The sequence below is a fragment of the Amphiprion ocellaris genome, chromosome 1 (genome assembly GCF_022539595.1).
Source record: "Amphiprion ocellaris isolate individual 3 ecotype Okinawa chromosome 1, ASM2253959v1, whole genome shotgun sequence".
Lineage (NCBI taxonomy): Eukaryota > Metazoa > Chordata > Actinopteri > Pomacentridae > Amphiprion > Amphiprion ocellaris.
Window position 1 is genome coordinate 43,096,480 of NC_072766.1, and position 27,640 is coordinate 43,124,119.

The 27,640-nt window shown below is 40.5% G+C and overlaps 1 protein-coding gene across 1 annotated transcript; it reads right to left on the reverse strand.

Annotated features, from left to right (window-relative positions):
* On the reverse strand, window positions 1-27,640 carry gpatch1 (G patch domain containing 1). Its single transcript, XM_023270983.3, has 20 exons — window positions 27,525-27,640; window positions 24,515-24,649; window positions 18,698-18,783; window positions 18,445-18,605; window positions 17,289-17,386; window positions 17,026-17,084; window positions 15,385-15,630; window positions 13,541-13,691; window positions 11,630-11,709; window positions 11,333-11,549; window positions 9,202-9,504; window positions 7,681-7,859; window positions 6,685-6,812; window positions 6,287-6,375; window positions 5,821-5,993; window positions 3,017-3,392; window positions 2,847-2,921; window positions 2,050-2,156; window positions 1,860-1,978; window positions 1-147 (listed from the first exon to the last, which is right to left on the reverse strand). Exons 1-20 carry the CDS (start codon window positions 27,592-27,594, stop codon window positions 114-116), a joined length of 2,886 nt encoding a protein of 961 aa, XP_023126751.2. The 5' UTR covers window positions 27,595-27,640; the 3' UTR covers window positions 1-113.

A 27,640-nucleotide genomic window follows, 5' to 3' on the forward strand; every position in this document is an offset into this window, starting at 1 on the left:
TGAGGGTTAATAATGACTGTTTTATTCCATCGTTTAAAACTAGAGCAGGTTGTTAAAATGATGTTGGTCAGCTGATGGATGTCCTCACAGAGGACAAAGCTGCTGCTGCTGATTCACCAGGTCTGATGGGAACGAATGTTCTTCAGTCTGGAAGGAAAGAAAACATGAAGACGGACATTAGAACGCTTAAATCCAAAACTAACACAGTTCAACATATAAAGGCTTAAAAACTAAGAATCTTAATATCTGTAAGCAGCAAATGTTGAAGAAGTTTATAGTCAGGTTTATGTATTTCTACAAGACACTTAAATCACTGTTTTGTTCTCTTTATTTGTAGTTTTTGGGGTGAAACTCCGAATTTGACACTAAACACAATCAGGATACTCAGGAAATTCCCATCAGAGAATTTATATTGTTTTTGTTTTTAAAAATGACCTAAACTAATGAATCTACTGTCAGAACAGTTGGATATTAATATAAAAGTTGACAGCTAATTGGTTCATCATTGCAGCTCTACATCAAACAGATAAACTCTATAATGACGGCTGATCTCAGATGGGTCCACAACTCACTGGGCAGGAAATAGCAGTAGGAAGGAGCAGGCGTCAAGGAGCATCGCCCCCTGGTGGCGTAGACTAGCTCTAGGGACGTGGAACCTCACTGGGGAGGAAGGAACCTGAGCTGGTGGAGGTGGAGCGATACCAGCTAGATATAGTTGGGCTCTCATCCACGCACAGCAAGAGTTCTGGAACCAGAATCCTGGAGAGGAGCTGGACTCTCTCCTTTTATGGAGTTGTCCAGGGTGAGAGGTGTGGGGAAACTCAGGAACCCCCGGCTGAGTGCTGCTTTGTTGGAGTTCTCCCTGAAGAACCAGAGGGTCGCCTCTCTGAGGATAAACTCTGACTGTTGTATGTTCTTATGCACCAAACAACAGTTCACAGCATTCGGCCTTCTTGGAGTCTCTGGGTGGTTCCTGGAAGGGGGACCACCTGGGGACTCCATAGTTCTCCTGAAGGACTTCAACGCTCATGATGGAGAAACCTGGAGGAGGAGATTGGGAGGAACGGCCCGATCTGAACCTGTGTGATGTTCTGTTATTGGACTTCTGTACTAGTCATAGACTGTCCATAACAAACACCATGTTAGAGCATAAGGTTCCTCATAAGTGTTCCTGGTACAAGAGCACCTCAGGCCAAAGGTCCATGATGGACTTCATAGTCGTATCATCAGACCTGTGGCCGTCTGTCTCGGACACTCAGGTAAAGAGAGGAGCAGAGCTGTCAACTGATCACCACCTGGTGGTGAGTTGGATCCAAAGACTGCTGGACAGACCTGGTAAGCCCAAACGTGTAGTAAGGGTGAACTAGGAACATCTGGTAGAGGACCCTGTCCATGGGGTTTTCAAGTCCCACCTCTGGAAGAGTTTCTCCTGCATCTCAGGGGAGGTTGGGGACATGGAGTCTGAGTGGTCCATGTTCAAAGCCTCCATTGCAGAAGCAGCTGTTAGGAGCTGTGGCCTGAAGGTCACTGGTTCCTGTCACGGTGGAAATCCAAGAACCTGCTGGTGGACACCAGCGGTGAGGGAAGCCGTCAGGCTGAAGAAGGAGGCCTTTTGGGCCTGGTTGGCTCAGGGGTCTCCTGAAGCAGCTGACAGGTACCGGTCGGCCAAAAGGGCGGCAGCTGTAGAAGCTAAAACTCGGGTGTGGGAGGAGTTCAGGGAGGCTATGGAGAAGGACTTTCAATTGGCCTCAAGGAAGTTCTGGTAAACCGTTGGACGCCTCAGGAAAGGGAGGCGGGGCTTTAAGGCTGTGTCCAGTCAGGGGGGAGAACTGTTGTGTCCAGTTTGAGGTGTTTCTTACCTTTTCAGCAGCTCGTCTGTGGACACCTGTCCGTCCTCCTCGCTGTCCTCTGAGCTGCTGTCCGTCTCCTTCTTCTTCTGCTGCTTCACTTTGTGTTTGTGCTTCTTCTGTTTCTTCTTCTGCAGAGGAAACAGAAGCTTCAGTCGCAGTGAAGAGCAGCTGTTTGTGTCTGATCATTTCATGCTTCTACCTTCTTGTCCTTCTTGTGTTTGTGCTGCTTCTTGTTCTTGTGTTTCTTGTCTTTACTTCTCCTGCTGGGTTTCCGCTCCTCGCTGACGGAGGTGGCGCCTCCTCTGGCTGAACAGCAGAACAGCAGGCGGAGTTTAGTCGACATTTTTACAAACATTCAGTCTTCCTTTAAATGTTCCTTCAGTTTGGCAGATTTTGTGCAACAGCAAAGACCAGGTTAAAGAGGAATCATTAGATATTGAAGTGAATAAATATTTAATCTGGTGCAAAAAAGATTTGAAGAACCAAAGTAAAGAGAACAGAATAAACTCTTTGTACAGTTGGTAGAAGCTCATCCAGTTAATTAAATGTTTGTTCCAGGAGGTTAAATTCTGCCTTTAGTTTCAGTAGAACTGTAGTGAGTTCACACCTTCTGCCCTGATATTCACCGTTCTGTTTGAATCCTTGTTTCCCTGATTTCAGGTATTTTCTGTACTTTGGTTGCTGAGGTCTTTAGTTTAACTGTAAGGAATCCTGAATCCTCTGAACCATAAAACCAGCCGGCCAGTGTGAAAGCTAATAACCTTCATAAAAACTAAAGACCATCTGTTGAAGTAATAATTAGTGACGTTCGGTCCAAAAGCCATTTGCAGCAGATGGAAACCTTAAACTGTGCTTTGACCAGTATCTTATGAAGTTTCTTCTTCACTAACGTTTCTTTCTTGACCTTGCGACTCAAACTTGGAGGATAAATGAAGAAAGTTGAAGTATAAATGGCTGTGATGGTTGATGAAGTATTTTCTGTTGAGATAAACTCACTGAGAGCAGCTGAAGGAGGCGGCAGCTTCGGACCAAACTCCTCGTCGTCCTGCTGAGTCGAAGCTTTAGAGGAAACTGGAGGAACAGAGGAAAGTTAAAGAGTCCGAACAACACCTGATACCAGCATTCAAGCAGCAAAAACACGACAGAAGAACCAGAAGTTAGATCACCTGGGAGCTGACTGGAAGTAGCAGAGTAGGAGGTGGAGGAGGAGGTGATGGAGGAGGAGGTGGTGATGGAGGAGGAGGTGATGGAGGAGGAGGTGGTGATGGAGGAGGAGGTGATGGAGGAGGAGGTGGTGATGGAGGAGGAGGAAGAGGAGGTGGTGGCTGAAGAGGAGGTCACTGAGGAGATGTTGAACAGGTTCAGAGGCTGTGAGTCCATCTTTCCGTCCTCCTCTTCGTCGCTCCCTCCCTCCGATGAAGACGAGGACTTCTCCTCAGACGAGCTGGCGAAGATGGCCTTAAACAGATCCATGGGAGGTCTGTCCTCCTCCTCCTCCTGGTCTTCATCACCTTCTTTCTTCTTCTGATCTGCTGCCTTCACCTGGATGAACAGACAAAGTCTTCAGATTGAATCACGGTCCTTCTGGTGCATCGATGTTCATCAGGTAAAACCGTGTTCTGTCTTTAGAACTAAATAAATCACTGATCCAGCAGCTCTTCATGATCAATAACTAAATAAATCACTGATCCAGCAGCTCTTCATGATCAATAACTAAATAAATGACTGATCTAACAGCTCTTCATGATCAATAACTAAATAAATCACTGATCTAACAGCTCTTCATGATCAATAACTAAATAAATGACTGATCTAACAGCTCTTCATGATCAATAACTAAATAAATGACTGATCTAACAGCTCTTCATGATCAATAACTAAATAAATGACTGATCTAACAGCTCTTCATGATCAATAACTAAATAAATCACTGATCTAACAGCTCTTCATGATCAATAACTAAATAAATGACTGATCTAGCAGCTCTTCATGATCAATAACTAAATAAATCACTGATCCAGCAGCTCTTCATGATCAATAACTAAATAAATGACTGATCTAACAGCTCTTCATGATCAATAACTAAATAAATGACTGATCTAACAGCTCTTCATGATCAATAACTAAATAAATCACTGATCTAACAGCTCTTCATGATCAATAACTAAATAAATCACTGATCCAGCAGCTCTTCATGATCAATAACTAAATAAATCACTGATCCAGCAGCTCTTCATGATCAATAACTAAATAAATGACTGATCTAACAGCTCTTCATGATCAATAACTAAATAAATCACTGATCTAACAGCTCTTCATGATCAATAACTAAATAAATCACTGATCCAGCAGCTCTTCATGATCAATAACTAAATAAATCACTGATCTAACAGCTCTTCATGATCAATAACTAAATAAATCACTGATCTAACAGCTCTTCATGATCAATAACTAAATAAATGACTGATCTAGCAGCTCTTCATGATCAATAACTAAATAAATCACTGATCCAGCAGCTCTTCATGATCAATAACTAAATAAATCACTGATCCAGCAGCTCTTCATGATCAATAACTAAATAAATGACTGATCTAACAGCTCTTCATGATCAATAACTAAATAAATCACTGATCTAACAGCTCTTCATGATCAATAACTAAATAAATGACTGATCTAGCAGCTCTTCATGATCAATAACTAAATAAATCACTGATCCAGCAGCTCTTCATGATCAATAACTAAATAAATCACTGATCTAACAGCTCTTCATGATCAATAACTAAATAAATCACTGATCCAGCAGCTCTTCATGATCAATAACTAAATAAATCACTGATCCAGCAGCTCTTCATGATCAATAACTAAATAAATGACTGATCTAACAGCTCTTCATGATCAATAACTAAATAAATCACTGATCTAACAGCTCTTCATGATCAATAACTAAATAAATCACTGATCCAGCAGCTCTTCATGATCAATAACTAAATAAATCACTGATCTAACAGCTCTTCATGATCAATAACTAAATAAATCACTGATCTAACAGCTCTTCATGATCAATAACTAAATAAATCACTGATCTAACAGCTCTTCATGATCAATAACTAAATAAATCACTGATCTAACAGCTCTTCATGATCAATAACTAAATAAATCACTGATCTAACAGCTCTTCATGATCAATAACTAAATAAATCACTGATCTAACAGCTCTTCATTGTTTGGTCCACAGATCTTCAGTTTGTCACAGAGGAGCAGAATAACCTGAAAATATTCACACTGGAGAAGCTGCAAACTCAGAATTTAGTCAGTTTTCAACTGAAGAATTACTCAAATCAACTAACAAAAAATGTCCAAAATGAGTTAAAAATGTGAAAAATGACTCAAAACTTGTTGAGAATGACCTTAAAATTGGTCTAAAATGACTCAAAACTGATTCAGAATGACCCATAAAATGGCCAAAATCAGCTAAAAAGTGCATAATGACTCAAAAAAATATCCAAAATGACTGAAAGTTTGTCCAAAATCAACCAAAACTTTTTCAGAATGACAGAAATTTGTAAAAAATGACTCAGACCTTTTCCGTGAACACCATACCGTCATGTCAACGCTCATCTTTTCTCTCAGTTGATGCAATAACAGAAATATAGTATTAATATTCTGTATAAACACAACAGACGTGTCCTTCAGGTCATACATGTAAATATCCACACTGAGCTTCATCCGACCTCGAACATCGTCTTCTTTAAACCTTTAGTTTTAACCTTAGTGTACTTTTGTAACACTTCTTTTAATATATATTTATATTATTATAGAAGAGACCAAAACTAGTTAAGATGTAAACTAGCCAAGTCAAGAAGCTCATTTTGAACCTTCCTGTCCTTCAGTAGTAGTTTATCTGCTGCAGTAACGGACGGTAACCCTCTGGTGGATCGATAACTTCAGAGTTGGTTCCTCGGCTCCTCACCTCCGTCTGCTGGCTGCTGGATGATGAAGCTGGTAAAGATGCTGGTTTCTCCACTTTGGTCTCAGTCTGGCTTCGTGCAGCGCTCAGCATCTCACTCAGACAATCCTCCTCCTTCTTCTGCTCTGAAACATCCCACCTGGACTTCTTCATGGACTCTGGAGGCTTCAGAAGAGCTGAGAACATAGACGAGGAGAAGAAGGAGGAGGAGCAGGAGAAAAAGAAGAAGAAGAAGAGGAGGAGGAGAAGAAGTCAGCGGTCAGAGTTGTAGAGGAGAACAAACACATCAAACATGACTTTTTAAAAAGCTCTAGTAAAAACAGATCGATTATTTTACGTTACTACATAGAAACCTGTTTTCATTTTGACAGGAAACAGTCGATCTGGTCACTTCCTGTAAACAACTGAATCCTCCAATAACAAAGCAGCTCATGCAGTGACATCACAGCGACACCTGAGGATGACTCACCTGTTGGCTCTCTGCTCTCAGCCACAGTCAGGAAGTTAAACACGGAGAACTTGTCTCGTTTCACTTTGGGCAAACCGACGGTCCCGGACCTGCAGAACCCAACCAGAATCAGTCAGGACTTAGGGTTCTGTTTGTTGTGTTTGGTTCCGTTTGTTGTCTTTGGTTCTGTTGGTTCTGTCTGTTGTGTTTGGTTCTGTTGTGTTTGGTTCTGTCTGTTGTGTTTGGTTCTGTTATGTTTGGTTCCGTTATGTTTGGTTCTGTCTGTTGTGTTTGGTTCTGTTATGTTTGGTTCTGTCTGTTGTGTTTGGTTCTATCTGTTGTGTTTGGTTCTGTTTGTTGTGTTTGGTTCTGTCTGTTGTGTTTGGTTCTGTCTGGTTCTGTGTGTTCTGGGTGGTTACCCTGGAAACGGGTCGGGTACGTTGAACCTCTTGCAGAGCAGTTTGTCCGGATGCCACTCGAACGTCTCTCTGGTCAGTTTTCCAAACATCTTCATCGTCACGGCGGCCTGTTTGTCATCGATGTCGCCCTGGCAACCAAACACACCTGATGTTTGCTGGTGGTGTAATCCATCAGTCAGTCAATCAATGAATCAGTCAGTCAGTCAGTCAATCAGTCAGACTTGATTTCTACAGAATTTTTCATACAAATGAAGAGTAACAAAGCAGTTTACAGATGAAAACAATAAAAATGTAATAAAACAACAAACATTATTTATAAATGAAGGACTAAAGATCACAGGAAACGCTGTAAAATAAAACAAGCACCAGATAAAACCTAAACTAGTTCAGATAAAGACTAGATAAGACAAAAACTAGTTTAGACTAAAACTAGATAAGACCAAATGTGAAAAAGACGAAAACTAACTAGATAGGACCATAATCTGGTTAAGACAAAAACTAGAAAAGACGAAAACAATTTATGACAAAAATTAGTTATGACAAAACGTATTTAAGACAAAAATCAGAAAAGTCCAAAAAACACTAGTTAAAAACATAAACTAAAGGCAAAATCTGGAAGACTAAAAACCATTTATGACAAAAACCAACCAAAATTAGTTAAGACCAAAACCAGAAAGGATTAAAACTAGATATGACTATAAACTAAAACTAGTTAAGACCAAAACTAGAAAAGGCTAAAGATCAGTTAAGACAAAAAATACTAAAGACACAAACTAGACAAATCCAAAACTTGTTAAAACCAAAACTTTAGACAAAAAGTGAATGAGACCAAAACTAGATAAGACTAAAAGCTAGTGAAGACAGACTAGTTTAGACCAACACTAGAAGCAGAAAACAGATCAGTCAATAACTCCAATCACTCTGAGAACATTAATAGCCAAATCAACCAATCATAACCCCGACCATGACGACAGGTTACCGATGACGTCCTCCTACCTCCTGGTCCCTGCTGACCTCCACCGTGTCGTCGTCCTCCTGGTGCTGGGCTCTGGTGAAGCGGGTGGACAGCGAGGAGGAGCTGGGTCGGTACAGGATGGAGGCCCGGACGAACTCGTCCCTCTCCCTGCTGCGCTCCCACTCCGTCATGGCCGGGTCCAGGCTCCGGTCCAGGGCGTCTGAAGGGGGACGGATCAGGGTGTAACCTGGTTCTGGTTCCACTAGTCTGGTTTCATATACCAGAGTCTAAATGCCTCTATTTAGAGTTTAGATTTAACAACGTACGAAATTAGCAGAACCACAAACGGGTCCAGAGTTAATGTCTGAACATCCGACCAATCAGAGCAGCTCTAACTACCGGGTAACAGGCACCGTGTTCAAGAGATGCTCAATAAATACAGAAATAAATACATGAATAAATTAATAAAATGATGGTAGAATCTGATGAAATTTCTAAATATTGTTTCTCGTCAAACCACAAATACTTTGAGAGCATTTCAAGCGATAAGCAGGACGTGAGGCTGGACATGAACTGGATCCATCAGGCTCAGAACTAGTTAGGACCAAAAACTAGTTTAGACCAAAAGTAGATGGACTAAAAACTAGTTAAGACACAAACTAGAGAAGATTAATAATAGATACAACTAAAAACTAGTTAAGGCCAAAACTAGAAAAGACAAAAACTATTTATGACAAAAAGTAGTAAAAACAAAACATATATGAGACAAAAACCTGAAAAGTCCAAAAACTAGATAAGATGAAAACTAAACATAAACTAAAGACAAAATCTGGAAAAGACCAAAAACTATTTATGACAAAAACTTGTTAAAATCAAATCTAGTTGAGACAAAAACTAATTAAGATTCAAACTAGATACGACTAAAAACTAGTTAAGGCCAAAACTAGAAAATATTCAAACTAGATATGACTAAAAATTAGTTAAGACAAAAACTAGTTAAGACAAAAAGTAGAAAAGGCCAAAAACTAGTTAAAACCAAAATTGATTAAAACCAAAAGTATACACAACTAAACACTAGATAAGACTAAAAACTAGTTAAGGCCAAAACTAGAAAAGATTCAAACTAGATACGACTAAAATCTACTTAAGATGAAAACTAGTTTAGAGAAAAAGTAGAAAAGGCCAAGAACTTGTTAAAACTAAAACTAGTTAAGACCAGTGGTGAATAAGACCAAAACTAGATAAGACTAAAAACTAGTTAAGACACAAACTAGATAAGACAAAAAAAAAAAAACTAGTTAGAACCCAAACTAGAAAAGATGAAAACAATTGATGACACAAACTAGTTAAGACAAAACATATATGAGACAAAAATCTGAAAAGTCCAAGAACTAGATAAGATGAAAACTAGTTAAGGGTTAATCTGAGGCTTTCAGTTCACTGACTGTTCTGTTGACTAAACCTTTGGAACTAGTCTAAACTTCGGTCTTAGTTTCCATCTGTCCTTCTTCAGTTTCCTCCTGAACTCCTGCAGTGCATTCTGGGACATGTGAACCTCCTACCTTTGTCTCCCTGCTTGAGGCGGTTCAGGTAAAGTTCATATCGCTCCTGTTTGCTTGGGTTCTTCTCAAACGGTCTGAAGGTTTGTGTAGATATTTGGACTCCTCTCCAGGCTGCCAGAGCTTCCTGCTGCTGCTGGAGGCCTGAAGAGGGCGAAGACACCACCGACACCCGAGACTCAGGGGTGGAGGTCTGGTTGGAGGTCTGGTTGGAGGTCTGGTTGGAGGTCTGGTTGGAGGCATTGCGGAGGTTCAGTAGACGCTGTCGGTCTTCAGGTCTCAGCAGCTCCATGACCGAACTGGGACCTGATCAGGACAAAAATAGGATCTGGTTTGGATTCTGGACAAACACTTTCAGAGCTTCTGTCAGCTTTTCTGCTGCTGAAGGTTTCCAGGAAAGTTTGTGAAATGTGTCCTGAAACCTCCTGGTGAGATGTTGGTTTAAAGGCTGGATATGAAAACTCAGGAAGAAGGAGGTTTATCAGACAAAAACACAAACCAACAACTACTTCATCACAGCGTCTTCAGTTCATCTATTGTTCTCCAAACCAGGAGTGGAAATATTTCATAAAACGCATGTCAGGTACCACAGATCAGCTGTAGTTCCTGGTTGTTCCACCAGGTAGAGCCTCTTCCTGTTTGATCCTGTAGAGACCAGAGGAGGCGTCACTCAGACTACACTTAAAGCAGAGAGCATTGTGGGACACATTTTGGACGAGTTTAGAGTCATTTTAGATAGGTTTTGAGTCAATGTGAACAAATTTCGAGTCATTTTGGACAAGTTTGAGTCATACTGGTCAAGCTTCGAGTCACTTTGAACAAATTTCAAGTCATTTGGGACAAGCTTCGAGTCATGTTAGACATGTTTCGAGTCATTCTGGACAAGTTTTGAGTCAATTTGAACAAATTTTGAGTCATTCTGGTCAAGTCTCAAGTTACTTTAGACAAGGTTTAAGTCAATTTGGAGACGTTTTGAGTCAATTTGAACAAATTTCGAGTCCTTTTGGACAAATTTTAATTCATTTTAGACAAGTTTTGAGTAATTTTGGACAAATTTCAAGTCATTTTGGACAAATTTCAAGTCATTTTGGTCAAGTTTTGGGTCGATTTGAACAATTCTGAGTAATTTTGGACAAATTTTGAGTCATTTTAGACCAGTTTCAAGTCAATTTGAAGAAATTTTGATTCATCTTGGACAAGTTTCGAGTCAATTTGAACAAGTTTTGAGTCATGTTGGACAAATTTCAAGTCGTTTTGGTCAAGTTTTGAGTCGATTTGAACAAATTTCAAGTCACTTTGGACAAGTTTCGAGTCATTTTTGCTAAAAATATCTGAGTCATTTTGGATGAATGCTGAGATGTTTTTTAGTCTTACTCAATTTCAATAATTCTGAGAAATTATGAAAAAGTTTTGAGAATTTTAGACCAATTTTGAGTCTTTGTTGAGAAGTTTGAAGACTTTTTGGGCAAGATTTTGAGTTTAGTAGACCCTAGTTCCCCTCTTCCTGTTTAATCCTGTAGAGACCAGAGGAGGCGTCACTCAGACTACACTTAAAGCAGAGAGCATTGTGGGAGTTTAGCAGCAACGGGCACCATGACAAAGACTTCTGGAATGATTAATGACCTGACATGTTCCACCTTTAAATTGTAGGACCTCCAGTAGAAACTAGCCGGACTTCTCTGGAAGATGTTTCTTGATACATTTCAAGAAATGGACAGAGAAGTCCGGCTGGTTTCTACTGAAGCTCCTACGATCACCAGGACCTGGATGAGTTTAGCTAGAGAAGGAGCATCATGACAAAGACTTCTGAGGACGTAAATGAACCCCGACTAGAGTTTACATTCTTATAATAGTTGATGTAACAACTGATGACTCAAACAGGGATATTAGCCGAAGACAAATGTCATCTGTGCTCAATAAGAGTTCTCAATTAACTGCTTATTAATAATGCTGTTGATAATTAAAAACTTCATCTGTAGCATCCCCTTACTGACATCAGTGTGACAGCAGATATAAATGGAGGATCAGGTTGAAGTTAAAGCTGATCAGTTGAACTGAAGTCTTGATCTACCCTCATCCTGGTCAGACTGTGTTGTAATGCCTTGTGCAGCCTGTAGGGGGCGTCCTGACCCACCTTGCAGGGCGTCCTCTCCCAGCAGCGTCCTCCTCTGTCCAGAGTGCAGCTGGTGTCGTCCTCCCTGCTGAGGTTCTTCTTTCACCATGTGTCCTCTGGACGTCCTCAGAGCTTTGGCCAGAGCAGGACTGACGCCGGACAGACGAGAGACTTCGACCACCGGACGGAAACCTTGAACCGGACGGTAGTCTCTGGGCAGCGACGGCGGAGGAAAGATCTGAAAAAACACCGAGGTATGAGCAGGGCTTTGAACCCGGATACAGACGGAGATGTTTGAAACATTCTGGAGATGCTCACGGTTTTCTCCTTGGCTGGTTTCTGGGCCAGAGTGAAGCCTTCCAGGATCTTACCGAGGTACGACACATCTTTGCTTCTGTCTGGGAACAAGAAAGGGTTGAACTTTAGTTAAGATCGGTAAACTCTATATTCAGGCTAACTCAGGGACGTTACTCTGTCCTTCCTTCACACAACCCACGCCTTGGGTTTGATCTTCATCAACAAGAAGAGTTAGGACTTGGGTTTGAAGGATCTCACCGTTAGCTAGCTAGCTAGCCAACGGTAAGATCTTTCAAAGCCAAGTCCTAACTCTTCTTGTCTACGAAGACTAGATTTATATCCGCTGTAAAACTACAACAAAACTGCAAATATAAATCAGAACATAATGAAAACAGAAAAAGGTAAACCACAAGTATGAAGAACTACCAAATAACTAAGTTTTAGAGCAGGGGTGTCAAACTCAACTTTGTTCAGGTTCCACACTCGGTCCAGTCTGATCTCTAGTGGACTGGACCAGTAAAACCACTTCATAATAACCTATAAATAACCACAACTCCTAATGGTTCCTTTGTTTTAGTGCAGAAATGTTCACATTTAAGGAATAATCTTTTTAATAAACATCATGAACAACCTGAAATTTATGAAGAAAAATAAATTCAGTTTCCTCAACATGCAGCCTCAGTTGATCATTTCCACATTACAACTTCCAGATCACAGAGTGTCGACAAAGGAACACAACATTTAGTCACCTGGAACTGAACCAGAGAGGATTTACTGGAGGATCAAAACTACAAAAGTCAGACAAAAGAAGACAAAAAAATAACACAAGACAAAATATTACAAAATGAGACACAAAATGACAAAAGCGAGAAACAAAATGGCAAAAAATGAGACAAATGACATGAAACAAGAAACAAAAAAGTTGCAAACCAATGAAATGACAAAAACGAGACAAAAAATTACAAAAGCAAGAAACAAAACGACAAAAAAAATACAAGAAACATAAAACAATGAATAAAGCAAAACACAAAATGACAAAAATAGGACAAAAGACAAGCAAGATAAAAAAAGAAACACAAAATGACAAAAAACAACAAGAACAAGACAAAGTATGACAAATATGACTCAAAACAACAAAATCAAGAAAAACAAACAGGTAAACGGACAAAGAAAAAGACAAACAACACGAAACAAACAAAAAAAGACAAAAAATTGATTTCAAAAAGTTACAAAGCAAGACAAAAAATTACACCGACAAAAACGAGACAAAAAATGAAAAAAACGAGAAACAAAACATCAAAAGTCAGACAAAAAAACAAAAACGGGACAAAATATTACCAAAATGAATCACACAACATCACAAATGAACAAAGAACACGAAAATAAACAAAAGAAAGAGACAAAAAGTTACAATGCTACACGACAATGGACAAACAACAAAAACAAGAATGACAAGCGAGAAACAAAATGACAAGACAAAAAACACAAGTGAGACAAAAAGGAAACACAGAACGACAAAAACATGAAACAAAACGACGGAAGTCAGACAAAAAAAGGCACGACAAAGACAAAATATTACAAAAATGAGACACAAAACGACAAAAGAACAATGAACAATCTACTATTTTACTTTCTGATCAAAACAACTTGTCATAGTCTAGAAATTATTTTAAATTTATAGTTTTACTAATTTACAATCTGCGGTTACTGTCTTCTCTGGAATTTTTACACTTTCAGGGCTAGATTTGGACCCTCTCGGGGGCCGGATTGGACCCTCTGGGGGACCGTTTTTGGCCCGCGGGCTGCATGTTGGACACCCCTGCTGTACCCAAAACACAGCAGCTAGAAGTGTCGGCTTTACCTATACTCCAGATGTACTGCAGCAGTAGGGGGCGCTGGTCTACCTTTATTCAGTAGGGGGCGCTGGTTTACCTTTATTCCTGCTGTACTGCTGCGGTGCCGTCCATCCGTAGAGTCTGTCTCCAGGCTCCTCCCCCCCCAGCACCGAGTCATACCGGGACATGGAGTCTCGGTGGTAGACGTCTTCATCATCGTCATCCTCCAGAGCTCCGACACCGAAGGCCTGCAGGTAGGACAGGTGATACGAGTCAGACAGGTAGGACAGGTGATACCAGTCAGACAGATAGGACAGATGATACCAGTCAGACAGGTAGGACAGGTGGTACCAGTCAGACAGGTAGGACAGGTGATACCAGTCAGACAGGTAGGACAGGTGATACCAGTCAGACAGGTAGGACAGGTGATACCAGTCAGACAGGTAGGAGAGATGATACCAGTCAGACAGGTAGGACAGATGATACCAGTCAGACAGGTAGGACAGATGATACCAGTCAGACAGGTAGGACAGATGATACCAGTCAGACAGGTAGGACAGGTGACACCAGTCAGACAGATAGGACAGGTGACACCAGTCAGACAGGTAGGACAGGTGATACCAGTCAGACAGGTAGGACAGGTGATACCAGTCAGACAGGTAGGACAGGTGGTACCAGTCAGACAGGTAGGACAGGTGATACCAGTCAGACAGGTAGGACAGGTGATACCAGTCAGACAGGTAGGACAGGTGATACCAGTCAGACAGGTAGGACAGGTGGTACCAGTCAGACAGGTAGGAGAGATGATACCAGTCAGACAGGTAGGACAGGTGATACCAGTCAGACAGGTAGGACAGGTGATACCAGTCAGACAGGTAGGACAGGTGATACCAGTCAGACAGGTAGGACAGGTGATACCAGTCAGACAGGTAGGACAGGTGATACCAGTCAGACAGGTAGGACAGATGATACCAGTCAGACAGGTAGGACAGGTGATACCAGTCAGACAGGTAGGACAGGTGATACCAGTCAGACAGGTAGGACAGGTGATACCAGTCAGACAGGTAGGACAGGTGGTACCAGTCAGACAGGTAGGACAGATGATACCAGTCAGACAGGTAGGACAGATGATACCAGTCAGACAGGTAGGACAGGTGATACCAGTCAGACAGGTAGGAGGTACTGACCTGTTAACCTACCCTTTAATATCTCAGTTACCACTTCAGAATCATAATTTAGATTTTTAAAACATTATTTTACATTTTTATATTCTAATTGTGACTTTTTAAATGATTGTTTTCAATTTTCACTACATAAATTGGAACTTTCACTTCATAATTTTAACATTTTCTCCCATAATTTTGACTTTTAAGCTCTTACTCAAATGTTAAGAACATTTGACCTCTTTAGAGTCATAATTTGAATTTTTTTAAAACTCATAATATTGAAACTTAACTTTTAAATCATTATTTTACATTTTTATATCATAATTGTGACTTTTTAATTCATTGTTGAGCACTTTTAATACATAAATTAGAACTTTCACTTACAAATTTTAACAGTTTCTTTCATAATTTTGACTTTTATGCTCATAGATTCAAGTTCTTCTGCAGATGTTAAGAACATTTGACCTCATTTAATCAGAGGAGCTCCAGCAGGAAGCACTGACCTGACAGTTAACTTACTGTTACTTACTGAGCTAATAATTGAGAGTTCTTAAATTACTGTTTCTCAATTTCTTTCACATCATTTGAATTTTCACTTCATAATTTTGACTTTTAAACTCGTAGATTCAGGTTCTTCTCCAGATGTTAAGAACATCTGACCTGATTTAATGTGAGGAGCTTCAGTAGAAACCATCTGGACTTCTCTTTTCTGTATTTGTGTCCAGGTGTTTCCTAGGAGATCAGGTGACGTGTCTACATCAGGTAACAACCTCACCTGTCCGGCCACGCCTCCTCTCCTGGTGCCGCTTCGTTCGTCTCCAAACAGCCGACTCCTGGCCTCAGACTGGGGTTTGAACAGGTCGATGTGTTCTGGAGCTCCGTGGCCCAGCAGGGCCAGACCCGGGTCCAGACCGCGGTAACCCAGACCCTGGACCCCCATCCTGGGGCTGAAGTCCACCGGAGTCACGTCCTTCGGGGCAAAAGTCACGTTTTCTGGAGCAAACTCCTCGTCGTCATCGTCCTGGACAGAGAAGAAAACGGAAAATATGAAGCAGAGGCAACATCTGCATCTCTTCATAAACCAACAAACCTCAGAGACACAAAACCAACAAACCTCAGAGACACAAAACCAACAAAACTCAGAGACACAAAACCATCAAACCTCAGAGACACAAAACCAACAAACCTCACAGACACAAAACCAACAAACCTCGTCTGCCTCATTTTGGTAACTCAGTGTCTTATTTTGGCTGTTGTACGTCTTGTTTTGTGTCTCTTTTTGGTCATTTTTGTCTAGTTTTGGTATTTTTTTGTCTCAATGTTGTGTTTTTTGTCTTGTTTTGGTCACTGTGTGTGTCATTTTGGTTGTTTTCTTCCTTGTTATAGTTGTTTTTGTCAGGTTAAGTCCTCTATGACATTAAACTGAACATCTTTAGATTAAACAGAAGCTCTAAAACTCTGATGCACATTTGTCATCATTTCCTGAAATCTCAGAACCAAACAGCTGATAAAATATTTGACATAATAATAAACGATTCATAGAAATAACTGTCAGTCCTAATCCAGTTCACCTCCATGTGATCTGGTGTGGTTTGTGTGTTGAGTGATGAGAGATTTTGTCATGAATTCAAGACAAATTACTATAAAATCTATGTTTATTGATGAATCTGCTGATTATTTTTGTGACTGATTTGTTGTTTTGTTTTTGAAAACATCACAGCAGGCTGGAAATGATCATTAAAATAGTTTACTAATCATCCAGAGATACAAAGAAGAACCATCCATCCATCCATTATCTATACACCACTTAATCCTCACTAGGGTCATGGGGGGGCTGGAGTCTATCCCAGCTGACTCAGGCGAAGGCAGGGGACACCCTAGACAGGTCACCAGTCTGTCACAGGGCTACATATATAGACAAACAATCACTCTCACATTCACACCTACGGGCAATTTAGAATGATCAATTAACCTCAGCATATTTTTGGACTGTGGGAGGAAGCCGGAGTACCCGGAGAAAACCCACGCATGCACAGGGAGAACATGCAAACTCCATGCAGAAAGATCCCGGGAAAGCCGGGATGTGAACCAGGGACCTTCTAGCTGCAAGGTGAAAGTGCTAACCACTACGACACTGTGCAGCCCCAAAGAAGAACCAGTGAGTTGTAAAATAATAATCTTCCAACTATATTGATAACTGATTAATTTCGAAGACTAATTTATAAAAAAAAAAAAAAAAACAAAAACAAAAAAAAAACATCTAAATCCTGACTGCAGCTTCCTGAAAGTGAATATTTTCTGGCTTCTTTCCTCCTCTGTGACTCTAACAGGATAAAGTGAAGATCTCTGAGGAAACTCTGATCCACATCTGTCACCGTTTTCATTAAACAGCTGATCTATTAATCGTTAGTTATACCTCTGAATCCTCCGCGCCAGCAGAGGGCAGCGCACAGCCGTACACTCTGCTTCCACCATCTGTCAGGAATAAGAACGCTGTCAATATAAATACATTAATAAGAAGGAAACAGGATGAGATTCTGGATAAACTGAACACGTTCAGAGCCTCCACTAGTTTCAGGAAGTGGTTCCTCATTGTGGTTCTGCTGCTGAAGGTTTCCAGGAACCTTTGACAAACTCGTCCTGGAAACTTTAAGACATTAGTTTGGAAATCAAACTCACCCATCTGCTGTCGCCGAGTTTTCCTCTTCACTCTTGGCCCGACACCTTGACCCTCCTTCCAGCCCATCTTCCTCAGCAGCTCCACCCCAATGGACAACCTGGGAGACAAAACCAACAAACCTCAGAGAGACAAAACCAACAAACCTCAGAGACACAAAACCAACAAACCTCAGAGACACAAAACCAACAAACCTCAGAGACACAAAACCAACAAACCTCAGAGACACAAAACCATCAAACCTCAGACAAAACCAACAAACCTCAGAGAGACAAAACCAACAAACCTCAGAGACACAAAACCAACAAACCTCAGAGACACAAAACCATCAAACCTCAGAGACACAAAACCAACAAACCTCAGAGACACAAAACCAACAAACCTCAGAGAGACAAAACCAACAAACCTGAGAGAGACAAAACCAACAAACCTCAGAGACACAAAACCAACAAACCTCAGAGAGACAAAACCAACAAACCTCAGAGAGACAAAACCAACAAACCTCAGAGACACAAAACCAACAAACTTCAGAGACAGTTTTGGTCTGTTTGTCTCAGTTTTGTGGGTTTTGTCTCGTTTTGGTCATGTGTGTCATTTTGGTTGTTTTGTGTTATTTTGGTTGTTTTCTTTCATGTTTTGGTTGTTTTTGTCAGTTTAAGTTGTTTTGTGTCTCATTTTGGTCATTTGTGTGTCTCGTATTGGAAATATTGTGTCTTATTGTCATTGTTGTGTCTTTCTTTGGTTGTTTTTGTCTTGTTTTAGTTATTTTACTTTAAGTCATTGTACATCTCCTTTTGATTGTTATCTTTCTTGTTTTGGTTGCTTTTGTCTAGTTTAAGTTGTTCAGTGTCTCATTTTAGTTGTTTTGTCTGACTTTTGTCGTTTGTGTCTTCATTGAGTCATTTTGTGTCTTTGGTTGTCATCTTTCTTGTTTTGGTTGTTTTTGTCTAGTTTCAGTTGTTTTGTATCTCATTGTGGTCATTTGTGTGTCTCGTATTGGAAATATTGTGTCTCATTGTGGTTGTTCTGTGTCTGACTTAATCATAATTTGTGTTTCGTCTCAGTCATTTTGTGTCTTTCTTTGGTTGCTTTCTTTCTTATTACGGTTGTTTCTATCTCATTTTGGTCGTTTGTGTTTGTTTTTATTGCTTTTGTTACCTGGCAGGTGCGATAAGCTCCTCCAGCAGTGTGTCTCCAGGTATCAGAGCAGCCTGAGCGTTGATGGCTTTCGCCTTCTCTGCAGCTTGGTCTCTGCGGCTGGACGAGAACTCGCTGCTGGTGGTGATTTCTCTGGGAGCGATTCCGTGTTCGCTGAAATCCTGACAAACAACAACAAACTCCAGCTCCAGCATCACTCTGAACAGAAAACACGCTTAGAGGACATAAGAGAACGTTCTGCAGGAGCTTTTACCTCCTCGTCCATGAAATCTTCTGGTCTCGCATTTTGTTTCCCCGCCTTCTGTTGCCGTGACGACACAAAGGCTGACGGCGCCCAGCCTGAAGAGGAGAAGAAACGTAATTAATAAACGTGATCTGGACTGAACTCTTCAAGAAAGAATAAAAAACAGCTGCACAAACTGAAGAACAACTGTGACTCCCTAATAGATACACGAATAAAAATCAAGTCTAAAACGCATCTTCGGTCTCCCTGAAAACAGAGGGCTCTCAACCAACCGCCTTCTTCTCCCGACTGCTCTTTGATGTGCTTGGTACTGGTGTTCTGGCATCTCCACCTGAATTAGACCGGGCTCATCGCACTCTAGCCGCGAGGCCAGGCCCACAGGGTAGACCTCGGGCCGTGCTCATCTGTTTTCACCCATTCCAAACCCGATAGCTGGTGGTGTGTGCAGCCCGAAAACTGCGGGGCAAGCTGAAATGCGATATCCACATCTTTGAGGACTACACTCCCGAGATCGTGGAACAATGCGCCCAGTACCGGGACATCATGAAGAAGCTATACGACCTGGGCCTTAAACCTGCCCTCCGCTACCCTGCTAAGCCCTCTATCGTGGCTGAAGACGGATCGAGAAAGTTTCTCCCTTCGGGGAAAGAAGCCACAGACTTTATTGCATCGTGTCACCGGGACGCACAGCCTGCCGGTAACTGACTTTTATGGAGTTGGTTAATACACGTTTCAGACTCTACCTGTTGCTAATAAGGACAACCGGCTACTTTGATTAATGCTGATACGGCTCAAAGAATATAAGCTGATTGTCATAGAGGGGTAAGGGACTGTGTTCTGTATGTGTTGGAATATACGACATTCTTAGTTTCTTTCACTAGATACTTGGTGCTTTTCACTGAGCTTGTGCCTTTTTCTTCTCATATTACGATATCATGATTTCTCAATATATTTGCCCTTTTTTCTGCTTTCATGTTATCAGTATTGCCATGGTATTTTTGCATGACGATGCTAAGTGACCAAAATCCAAAATGCCTTAACGATATGGGAGATGGGAATTGTTGGAAGAGGGAAGTCTTAGAGTGCAGTTACCATGATGGCGCAATGGACACAAGAGTTTTCTATTTGTGTTTGGGAGTTTTCAGGCCTTTGTTGGGTTTTTTTGTTTTTTGTTTGTTTTCTTTTGTTTATGTGTGTTTTCTTTTTTGTTGTTGTTGGTTTGTTTGTTTTTTTTCTCCTTCCCCAATCCCGTTGCAGATGCTCAACTTGCTTACCTCGCGCACCTCGGACCCCAGTGTTATGTTACACATTTACAACGATCCCTGTGACTTTGTCATTGACATATGGCTTCAAATAATGTACTTAAGCTTGTATCTTGGAATGTGAAGGGGACGGGGAGTGCCACAAAGTTGGGCCGGGTAATGACTCACCTGGATCGGCTTAAAGGCGACGTATACTTTCTCCAGGAAACACACATTCTTAACAGGGAGACAGTTTGGCTTAAAAAGGCTGGGTTGAAGAGGTTTTCCACTCAACGTTTAACAGTAAAGCCAGGGGTGCTGCCATACTTATCCGCAGGGGGTATGGCAGATAGATCAATATTAGACCCACACGGGAGGTATGTGATGGTTTCGGGGAGACTCTAAGGCACTCCTGTTTTGTTTGGTTGTGTTTACAGTCCCAACTGGGATGACAGCCTCTTCATAACTAGTTTATTCACATCCTTTCCAGACCTTGAAGGCCATTACATAATCATGGGAGGTGATTTTATTTGGTTCAGGATCCGGTACTGGATCGATCATCTAATAAAGTCGTTCCATCATCCAGATCAGCAAAAACGTTGTCACAACAATTTGGTCTTACTGACCCGTGGAGACATAGATTTCCGGAGACCAAAACGTATTCCTTTTTCTCTCATGTTCCTCACTCCTACTCCCAGATCGACTTTTTTCTTTTAGATGTAAGGTTACTTTCTAAAATAGTTACAACAGAATACCACAGTATCGTTATCTCTGATCATGCCCCAACTTCTCTGGATCTGGCTATGTTTGCACACCCGCACCGCCGAGACCTTGGAGGTTTAACTCTGTCCTTTTGGCGGAAGACCGCTACAAACAATTTGTGCACTCACAAGTTACTATGTTTTTTGAGCTAAACGACTTGCCCGACACAGGTAGAGGAATACTTTTGGAGGCATCTAAGGCCTACATTAGGGGCCATCTTATTTCTTCTATATCAAACACCAAGAAAGTAGAGAATTCACAAAAGGCCAGAATTATGATGGATATAAAGGCTATCGATGAACGTTACGCTGTCAACCCAGACCCAAGCCTGTACGAAGAACGCCTTAAACTACAAACTGAGTTCGACTTTATTTCCATCACTAGGGTTAAGACCTTGTTACTAAAATCTAAACAGTATTTTTACGAATCAGGAGACAAAGCAGGCAAGTTACTGGCCCACCAGGCAAAGGCTGAGGCAACCTCAAGGCTAATCCAAGAAGTTAAAGCAGTCACAAGAGAGGTACTTAGTGATACAAACTAAATTAACAGTACTTTTGCAGAATTTTACACCTCTCTCTATACCTCAGATCACCCTCATTCACCAAATAGTACACTGGACAAAATTGATTGTCCACAAATTGCTGGGGCTAAGGGAGAAATGCTGGGGGGCACTGTCACCATGGCTGAGGTTCAGGAAGCTATTAAATCGCTTCATTGTGGCAAGTCACCTGGCCCAGACGGCTTTACCGCCGAACATTACGAGACCTTTACCAACTTGCTTAGCCCTTATCTGGCTGACATGTATAATGAAGCGTTCGCCCTAGGTCATCTCCCGGATACCCTGTCGGAGGCCACCGTCTCTCTTCTCCTTAAAAAGGACAAGGACCCTCTCTTTTGCAGCAGTTACAGGCCAATTTCGTGTCTGAATGTTGACTTCAAAATTCTTTCCAAGGTTCTCGCCTTACGGCTTCAGAATGTTTTGTCACCTATCATAGGGATGGACCAGACTGGTTTTATGCCAAGTCGACAATCCTTTCACAACACGAGGCGTCTGTTTAACATTGCTGCATCACCCTGTTCTTCATCTCCAGAGGTTGTGGTCTCCCTTGACGCGGAGAAGGCCTTCGACAGGGTTGAATGGAGCTTTCTATATGAAGTGTCGGCCAGGTTTGAGCTGGGTGGGGCTTTTGTTGACTGGGTTAAGCTTCTCTACTCCTCGCCAAAGGCCTCAGTTCGAACTAACAATATTTCTTCTTCTCCATTCCCTATATGCCGTGGTACGAGACAGGGATGCACTCTTTCCCCACTTTTGTTCACGTTGGTCATAGAACCGTTGGCTCTTTGGTTACACTCAGTTGCTGGCTTTCAGAGTATTATCCGTTCAGATACAGTCCATAAGATTTCCTTATATGCGGATGACCTCCTCCTTTATGTATCAGATCCAGTCAATTCATTCCCCACAATTGGAGCTGACATTCAGATGTGACAGTCAATGCTTTTTTCTATTTTTTTATACCTTGTGCTGTAAATCATACTGTTTGTCTAAAATGTTCAAAATGTTCTATAAATAAAGTTGGAAAAAAACAAGTCTGAAACCAGTAGAGAACCAGTTAAAAAAATTAGTCTGAAACCAGTTCAGATCCAGTCTAAAATCAAGCTGGAAGCAGTCTAAAACAGCTCTAAACCAGAGTAAAACCAAGTTCAGAACCAGTCTAAAATTGAGCTAAAGTCCAGTTATTTTGAAATCCACGAAAAACCAAGTCTAAAACCAATTAAAAACCAGACTAAAACCAGTCTAAAATCAAGTTCTCAACCAGTCTGTAACCAAAGCATCTTCAATTGATCAATGAATTCTCTGTTGTGTGTTTCTGGTGTACAGTGGTCCCTCACTATATTGCGGATTTTTAGGCTGGGTTTGGTTCCGCGGATGTTTCACTATTTCGTGGAATTTTGCAGTTCAGATATTTTTCTGTATTTATTATAGTGTCCAGTTGCATGGAAAAATAACACTGGAGAACAGACGACTGCTTTTTATGCACTATAAAACTGCCAGATGCTTTTATTTTGACACACACTGCGGTACAAATGTGGCAGGAAGTCATCAAACACACTACACTTCACACTCACGGTCCTGACATGACACTTAACCAAACTAACTACGCTGACTAATCCACAAAAACACAATAAAACACAAACACTACTAACACCGTAGCACTAACATAAACCACAATAATAACATTTAAACCCCCAACACCCCGAACTCCCATGATGCATTGCAGCAAAACAATTCAGTCATAGCGACCAGCTCTGCTATCGCTACATTATTTTAATAATTTCTGTGGTTAAATAAGCATTTTTTAGCCTAAAAAAATTGAAAACAATGTACAAAAAATATGTAAAAAAAAAAAAAAAACATATTAAAAGAATATTTAATGTAAGTAAAATGCGTAGCATACAGCGCTGGGCTCTGATTGGCTCAGAGACTATAGCATCAGTCTCCTCCGTCTCTCCTGATTATATTATATTATATATTCTATTATATATGGTATAGCAGCATTCAGTATCTGGCCTGTCCATCTCACACAAACATCTGATTGCTGCATAGTGTTGCTCTGTGGTGATGTGAGGTGTGTTGGGAGGATTTATAAAGCCTTAACATATATCAACAAGAAAAACACTCAGAGAGCACAATACTCCGTCAAGACTGTTCATTCTCTGACCTGGCGCTGAACACAGGCGTGTGTTCTGCATGTGTGCGTGAATCACGTGACCTAAATATGTAGCGGGACACATGTGATGGGACTCAAACTCCCCCACAATTTAATCAATCAATTGTTCCTTGTTTCAATTCTGCTAAGTCGGCACCGGTGGATTTCTAGTGGGATCACATGATCGTCAGCAGGGAGCTGATGCAGCGTTCACTTGTTGTCATGGTTACAGTGACCCTGTGCCGGCCGCTATATCTGGCAATGGGAAATCTTTAACAGATCCGTGGATCCAGACTATAAGCCGCATCACTGCCAAAATCTAACCACTTGGTCCTTTTGTCATTTCTGACCTCCCCGGAAAATTTCATCCAAATCCGTTGGTCTGTTTGTTAGTAATGTTGTTCAGGACAGACAGATTCACAGAGAAACGTAGCTGATCGTCACATAATAACATAAATACCGTAGCATCGGATTTGTGTGTGATTGTGTTCATTTGCATTTACTTTAATTGTTTATTATTTTCTTTGTTTATGTTGTGCCTTGGATCTTATTTCGTTGACTATTTGGTCAGAAATTTCATTGTTTTGTGTTTGCCCATTGCCCTGCTTGTGTCCCAGATGTTGTTTCCATTCTTATTGTTTCTGGTACAGCTGATTTAATTGTGGTACAGCGGGAGAATCAGTATTAGAGCGGTCTGTGTTTGTTGTGCTGAGCAGTGAATAAAACCTGCAGAAAACTGTCTTGTCTTGCTGGGGATGTTTAGCATGGAAGACAGCAAAAGACATGAGCATGAAAACACAGAATAATTATAACCAGCCTGACCTACAGCCCTGGAGACGGGTGAGTCGACCAGTATTTAAGGGTTACAATATGGTCCCTATATCGCAGATTTTCGTCTGGAACGTAACCCCCACGATAGACTAGGGAACACTGTATTTTCTTTATCTGCTTTTCTCGGATGATGATTTCTCGGATGATTTCTTTTCCATTCTTTTCCGGTTCTCCTCTGCAGAATAAATCATTAGTTTCTTGACTTCTTTTCTGATTTCTATCTGAATTTCTGCTGTTCTCTACGTGTGTGAATGAAAGCGAAGCAGCAGTGAGAGCTGACTGACCTTCTTTAGAGCCGACCGTGTTGAAGTAACCGGCTGAGAATCCTCCAGTGAACGCTCCATGAAACCTTTTATATCGGCCTTTCTCATCCTTCACCGTCTGTTCGTGCAGTGGGATCGGCTTCTTCAGCGGTTTGTCTGCAGAAAAAAACAACAAAACAGACACTAGAACAGATAAATTCTGGAACTTCATCATATCTAATAACTAATCGACAACAATTCATCAAGGTCAACAACTGCACATCCCCCACCGCCCCCCTGTCCCATGGTGTCCCTCAAGGATCAGTCCTTGGCCCCCTCCTCTTTATCCTGTACCTCCTCCCCCTCGGCAACATCATCCGCCGCCACAACCTACACTTCCATTGCTACGCCGACGATATCTAACTCTACATCTCCACCAACACCACCACCACCCTCCCCTCTCTCTCCAGCTGCCTGGCCGACATTAAATCCTGGATGAGGAAAAATTTTCTCCTGTTAAACTGCGACAAGACTGATCTCATCTTTATTGGACCTAAATCTCTCACACCTTTTCCCCACTCCCCCATTACCTCGGTGTGATATTTGACAGCAACCTCACTTTTGAACCCCACATTAATCAGATCACCAAAACTGCCTATTTCCATCTCCGCAACATCGCCCGTCTCCGCCCCTTCCTCTCCTTCTCAGCCGCTGAAACCCTCATCCATGCCTTCGTCACTTCCCGCCTTGACTACTGCAATAGCATTCTCTTCGGCTCCACCTCCAAAGTTCTCAATAAACTTCAACACATTCAAAACTCTGCTGCCCGACTCCTCACCCGAACCTGTTCTCATGACCATATCACCCCCGTCCTAGGGAACCTCCATTGGCTCCCCATTTCACACCGCATCCAGTACAAACTGCTTCTCCTCACCTTCAAGTCCATCCATAATCTTGCCCCCTCTTACCTTACTGATTTGCTCCTCCCCTACACCCCCCCCAGGAATCTCCGTTCCTCCCACACAAACCTCCTTTCCATCCCGCACAGGACCAGCCGGCGACATTGGGGGGACAGAGCCTTCGCCATTGCCGCCCCCACACTCTGGAACTCACTCCCCCATGCCCTCCGTGACTGCACCAACCTCACCACATTTAAATCCCTTTTAAAGACTCACCTTTTTAGATCTGCTTTCCTTAAGTGATTCTGTATTTTATCTTGAACTTGTTTTACTATCTATTGATTTTAATTAACAGTTTTGTTTTATCTTATTGTATTTTATGTACAGCGTCTTTGAGTTATTGGAAAAGTGCTTTATAAATAAAATTTATTATTATTATTATTATTATTATTATTATTATTATTATTATTATTATTATTATTATTATATCACCGATCAATCTTTAACAGAAAATAACCAGCAGCTGCAGGTTCACATGATGTAGAGTCTGGAAAATATATATTCATTAAAAATCAGACCATTTCCCTCACAAAAAGAAAAAATAAAGACGAAAATCCAGTCATGATTAAAACTATATATTTAAGTGCTATATGTATTTTGACGTACCAATAAAAAAGTCAAAATATTCAGATAATTCAAAATTCTGAGTTAAAAATGTATGATTATGACTTTAAAGTCTAAATTATAGTACAAAATGTTAAAATATTGACTTAAAAATTCCAAATTACAGGAAAAAAATGTAAACTGTGAGGTAAACATTTAAAATGCTGAGATAAAAAGTAAAAATCATAAACTGAAAAATAAAAATTGAAAATTAAATAAAAAAAAATAGTCAACAAATCACCAACAGTGATTTTAAAAGTTTAAAAATAGTTAGAAAAAGTTACTATTGTAATTTTAAAAAAGAAAATTATTGAGTCACAAAGTCAAGATATTCAGACAAAAATTTAAATTTCTGAACCAAAAAGTCAAGTTATGAGTTCAAAAGTTTAAATTGTACGTAAAAAGTTCAAATAAAATTGCTGAAAAGCGCAAAATCATGATACAGCGACGGAAAAAATCTGGTTTTAAATGCTAAAATTGTAATATTTTGGTTCTCTTCTATAGCTCATAATAATCATGAAGTAAACCAGAGATTAAAAAACTTTTAACTATACCCTATAAGACCCAAATATAGAGAAAAACAAGCAAAAAATAAATAAAAGAAAATGTATACACACACACACATATATATACCAAATATAGAAAAAAATTTGCAACAAGAAGAAAACTAAAATTAAATATGTATATACAAACACAAATCTAGAAAATGATAGAAAAAGTATAATAAAACAAAAAATAAATATTAATAATATATAAACTGAAATATAGAAAAAAAATGCCAAAATGAATACAAGAAAACTACAATTTTCTCTCTTTGTGTGTATATATATGTATATGTATATATATGTGTATATATATATATATATATATATATATATATATATATATATATATATATATATATATATATATATACAACCAAATACAGAAAAAAAGAGAAAAACAATTGATTAAATAAATAGTAAATAACTCCAAACACAGATTTCTATTTATATTCAGATTTAAACTCGAGCCTGTCTGTTCCATTTTTAACTGGCAGAATAAAACAGTACAAACATTTTAAAAATATATAAATTATTTGGTATTTCTGTGGTAAAATAATCCTTTTAATGTGTAATTGATGATGTAAATAGAGTTAGCTGTTAGATTACTTTTACCTCAGAGAACAACTTGGAAACAGCTTACATTTCAACATTATAGATTCTTAAACATCTTAATCATTAATCCGTACATTCAGCTGGTGTCCATGACAATATTAAACAGTGATAATATTAAACTGTGTCCAGGATAATAATATTAAATTAACTGAATGAAGTCTGCTTCATGGACCAGGCGCTCCTGCTAGCAGCTCGGAGCTAACAGTTAGCTAGCCGCTAGTTAGCTTAGCATCCCTAAATAAACCTCCGCAGCTCGTTAATCTTCACATTAAACCTCCAGAAAGTAAAGCAGCGCAGAAGAGCCGCTAACGGAGGCGGTGAAACCAACTCTACCTTCCTCCAGAGGCTCCAGAGGAGTCCCGTAAGTCACGAAGTCCTCGTCGCTATCGCTGTCCGACGCCATGTTTAAACTACAACTACGGCGTCTGCACAGGGACAAACCCAGTGGA

Coding starts and splice junctions, on each gene's coding strand:
- gpatch1 (XM_023270983.3), bottom strand. CDS start 27,594: ATGGCGTCGGACAGCGATAGCGACGAGGACTTCGTGACTTACGGGACT. Junction 11,550..11,629: donor AACCAGCCAAGGAGAAAACC/GTGAGCATCTCC, acceptor GTGTTTTTTCAG/ATCTTTCCTCCGCCGTCGCT. Junction 3,393..5,820: donor CCAGCAGCCAGCAGACGGAG/GTGAGGAGCCGA, acceptor CTGTTCATCCAG/GTGAAGGCAGCAGATCAGAA.